The 4,196-nt window shown below is 33.7% G+C and overlaps 1 protein-coding gene across 1 annotated transcript; it reads right to left on the reverse strand.

Moving 5' to 3' along the window:
• Nucleotides 1-1,194: 1,194 nt before the first annotated feature.
• Nucleotides 1,195-3,892, reverse strand: Mad (mothers against decapentaplegic homolog 1). Its single transcript, XM_017628930.1, has 3 exons — nt 3,541-3,892; nt 2,756-3,452; nt 1,195-2,557 (listed from the first exon to the last, which is right to left on the reverse strand). Exons 1-3 carry the CDS (start codon nt 3,826-3,828, stop codon nt 2,151-2,153), a joined length of 1,392 nt encoding a protein of 463 aa, XP_017484419.1. The 5' UTR covers nt 3,829-3,892; the 3' UTR covers nt 1,195-2,150.
• Between the last annotated feature and the right edge of the window lie 304 nt (nt 3,893-4,196).

The following is a 4,196-nucleotide window of genomic DNA, read 5'->3' on the forward strand; positions in this document are numbered from 1 at the left end:
TATATGTATGTCTAAGGAATGCTTCATAAAAGTGATTTACTGCAATAATTTAGATAATTAATAGTTATCATTTACTTCAGTGTATTTTAAAAATATTATTTTCAATATATCAGTATATAATATATTGTCCTTAAAACACCTTAAAAGAATATTAATTTTGTGGTACTTTCATCTTCTTTTCGTCACTATTTTAGAATACCATGAGGCACATTTTGAAATTCTGAAATTCCATCCCTGGTACATACGTTCGTAGCAATTCGGATTCAGTGATCGCGCTTTCGTACTTTTTACGAAAATCACACTACGATGGTTTCACCGATAGCCTAGATTAGTTACATGTTCATATCACACTCATTCATACAAACAGGAAAGTCATTCTCCATGTTTTGGCTGGAAATCTGTTGAACTTTATTCGAAATAAATTTTATATTAACCATCTATTACATTTTTATTTACTACAATGCATGTTACAATAGCGTTATTATTAATGCGTATAGGTTAGCAAAATATAAAGCCGATTAAATCATAATTACACGAACAGCTAAAATACACAGCAAATTCTCAAAATATTTAATGTTCGTATGTATATACATATTTTTTGTTGGGTTTAAGCATTGTCAAATATACATATGTAAGTAAAAAAAATCTTTTCAAAAAATTCGAATAAACTTTAAGGCAATTTGAACTTTAGCGGTTATTGGCATGGTTCTGCGCTTATTGTTGGACTACTTCAAGCACTTGAAGATAATTTAAAATTTCTTTGCGTTATTCGTTTTTGAACATTTTACAAGGCTAATTTTGATTACGTTATGTACATGAATGATTGTTTAGTTTAAGCGATTTAAGGCATGTTTCAAAGCACTGATTAGCTGTAAGCAGCAAACGATTATTTCTTTATTTTTTCTTTTGTGTGACTATTTGTTTAGGTAATGTGTGTATATGCATAACTAGGCACAATAGCATGTAAATACATAAACTGTTTTTTTAAACTAGTATTCTATTACTAAATTATATCTAAAATGTTCCGAGTTAGTTTTATTTTTTTTTTTTAATTTTTTGCTTTAAATTTCACAGAAAATTTACTATTCATTTTTATCTTTTTACATACATATCAAAATTATGACGATTTCCCCCAAAGGCTTTGAAATTCGTAATTATAGTTTTATAAATTGAAGAAATAAAACAACAAATACATACGTATTTAATTTGAAATAATAAACTTTTATTTTTAGACAATACAATGAAAACGGTTGCATACTCGTTTTTCTTGGCAAACAAAAACGATTTTGAAAATTATCCTAAATTGGTGGTTTTGTAATATTGTAAAAATATTTTAAATGTACTTTTGGGTGGATGCATTTCATATCTAAAAGAAACCAAAATAATAGAGAGGTTTCATCCTATTTCTATGTTCGCTCATTTTTATGTCGTAATAGTACAAAGCAAAGTTTCGATGCAAACAATCAGTTATCCAAAATTATATACGGCTACTAATCTGTTCCGATGTGAAGAGCATAATCACGAAATATTTTAAAACATTCACGTGTTTTATGTACTTTATGATATCTGAAAACAAATCGTTATAAAAGCTGTCCACAAAAACGTTGTAGTAATTCATTACAGGTATAGAAAAGTTCAAAAAAATAATAATAAACATAATGTAGAACATCTTTAAAGAAATATGTTGATGGTAAATTATCCGCTTTTATCCTAAAAAGCGGTACATGCAGCTTAATAATTAAATTAAATTTTAAAATAAATTTTAAGGCAATCAATCTTTAGGAAACGTTGAATAATTCATGAAAATTATTTCTTGGTTAGTGTTTAACTATTTTGTCCTCAACTTAAACCGATTCTATGACACTTTTCTCACTTAAATTTTTAATTTATATAATAGGAATGACAAACCTACGCCACATAAAAGAATTTCTTTTATAATAAAATATACCAACAAAAATTATTTATAATTAATGGGAAGATCAAAATTTGCACATCGATTGTAAAACTTAAAATAAACTAATATATAGAGAAGGTAATAATAAAAAAAAATAAAGCGATACAAATCCACTCATTAAATGAAAAAAATCATAATTAATGAAAATATTAGACTACTATTGTATGAAATGTCATCAAATGCCAACATCTTCCTTTTATGATACGGAACTAATGGCGTTGTGGGGCGAACCCATTTGCGTCAGCACTTTGTCCAACCACTGTAGTGGTCCATGCAAATGTATTTCTATCCAGCAAGGTGTGGAAGTCACATCTTGTCTATGATATTCAGCGCCCCAGCCCTTTACAAAACTCATACGGATTGTGCACATCTTCGTTAATTCGTAAACCGCCTCAAAGCCATTATTCACTGATTGCGATAAAAGTTGAGCAAACTCTTGATTATTGAAAATCTTCAAAGAACAACCTGGCGGTATCTTGCACACAGTACTCGGATGGAAGCCATGATGATAATTGCAGTTTCGCGATTGCACAAATATAGCCGAGTCTGATAGACATTCGGCATAGACTTCGCCAGCTACGTAATAAAGGTGCACGCCCTTTCCTGCAAAGCAAAGTAGAAAGGCATTAAGAATTAACATAATTTTTTTTAGATATTTTCAGCTGTAATAAAATACTTTCTATTTAACCGTAGTTATATGCTGCTAGCGTCGCGTTTAATATGGTTTATATAATAATTGTTTATGTTCCTTTTATTTTGCTTTGATAAAATAAAAAATATTTGCTTGCAGTCTTTACATACCTATGTGACGGCGTGTATTTTCTATGGTACTGTTACGATTTACATTGCTTAATTGCCCCAAGCAGCATCGATCCGAATTGTTTGATGGATTCGTAAAACCGTCGACGATGACTGAATTATTATTGCAGTGGAATACTTCACCCACCCGGCAATTGAGCTCATAGTAGGCAATTGAGGCCCAAAATGCTGGCTCTGAATAGCTCACCTGGGCCACATCGCCCATCTGAGCATCGATCAATTGTGTGCCATCATTTGGATTGTTCGAATTACCATCCTCTGAAGGACTGTAAGCCGGTGGCGGTGTGCCTGCCAAACTGCCGTATGGTGAGTTAGGGTTTGAGTTGACCGTGCTAGGACTACCAGCTGATGTTAGAGGCGGACTATTAGGGCTCATATTGTTGAATCCATTGTTAGAGTAGTTTACATTGGGTGGAATTGGCGGCTCAGACATCGATTGATTGAACTGAAGCATGGAATAGCCCGGTGCGAATTCTGAATGACGTGGTACCAACACCGGCGGCAGTACAGGGCTCTCAACGCGTTTATAGTGATAGGGATTGATGCAAACTTCTTTTTGTTTGGCGCTGAATGGGTACTGACAGATATCTAGAGGTTTTAATTCATGATGTGATTGTAAATCTGGCCAACGCCAAACGCGACAATAGATGACATGTGGCAGCCCTTTGCGATGGGAGACCTATGAATCGAAAAAATTTTTTTAATATTAATGTATGTTGTATATTAATTAATACAAATATTGGTGAATAGACGAATAGCAAACTTACCTGTAAGCGACCATCTAACGAACGTGGGATTGTTACGCATTTCGATGGCTGACCTGGGCAGGATAATGCACGCTCCAATTCCTCAATTGCGCCTTTGCGTTTCTTTAACTTTTTCACTAAACTGTCAACTGCTTTTTCTGCCCATTTCTCTTCCTCGTCACCCTGTTTCCAGCCTAACAGCTTCTTCACTGCGGGCGATGTGAATGAAAAAAGTGTGCCAAGTCTGGACATTGCGCTGCTGGAAGTGGACTCGACATCTTCTGTGTCCATGCCGTTTGTCGGGTTCATCGGATAGCCGGGATAACTGTTAACTGGATGGTAATCTGTAAAAAAAGAAAATTTCAATTAAGCCCTCATGTATATGCAAGCAAAAAGAACGAAATATATTTTTATGCATAATTTTTTATATAAAAGGTGGAGCTAAGCGTTTTGAATGCTCGCTTAGGAACTGAATATATGTATGTAAATTCATAAGCTTTTACACATACATATGTATGTACATATTTATGTATGTATTTGCATGCGTACGTTGAGACTCCAGTGGTAACAGAAGTAGGTTCGCTGATTGGTATACACACCCGCTACTTAAAGAGCGCCATATATAACCGATAGCTATCTTGGCGTGCGGCCAAACAGTTGCTGCTCACACATCATAC

Source organism: Rhagoletis zephyria, unplaced genomic scaffold, assembly GCF_001687245.7.
Source record: "Rhagoletis zephyria isolate East Lansing unplaced genomic scaffold, Rhagoletis_zephyria_1.1 Rzeph_scaffold_06351, whole genome shotgun sequence".
NCBI classification, from domain to species: domain Eukaryota; kingdom Metazoa; phylum Arthropoda; class Insecta; order Diptera; family Tephritidae; genus Rhagoletis; species Rhagoletis zephyria.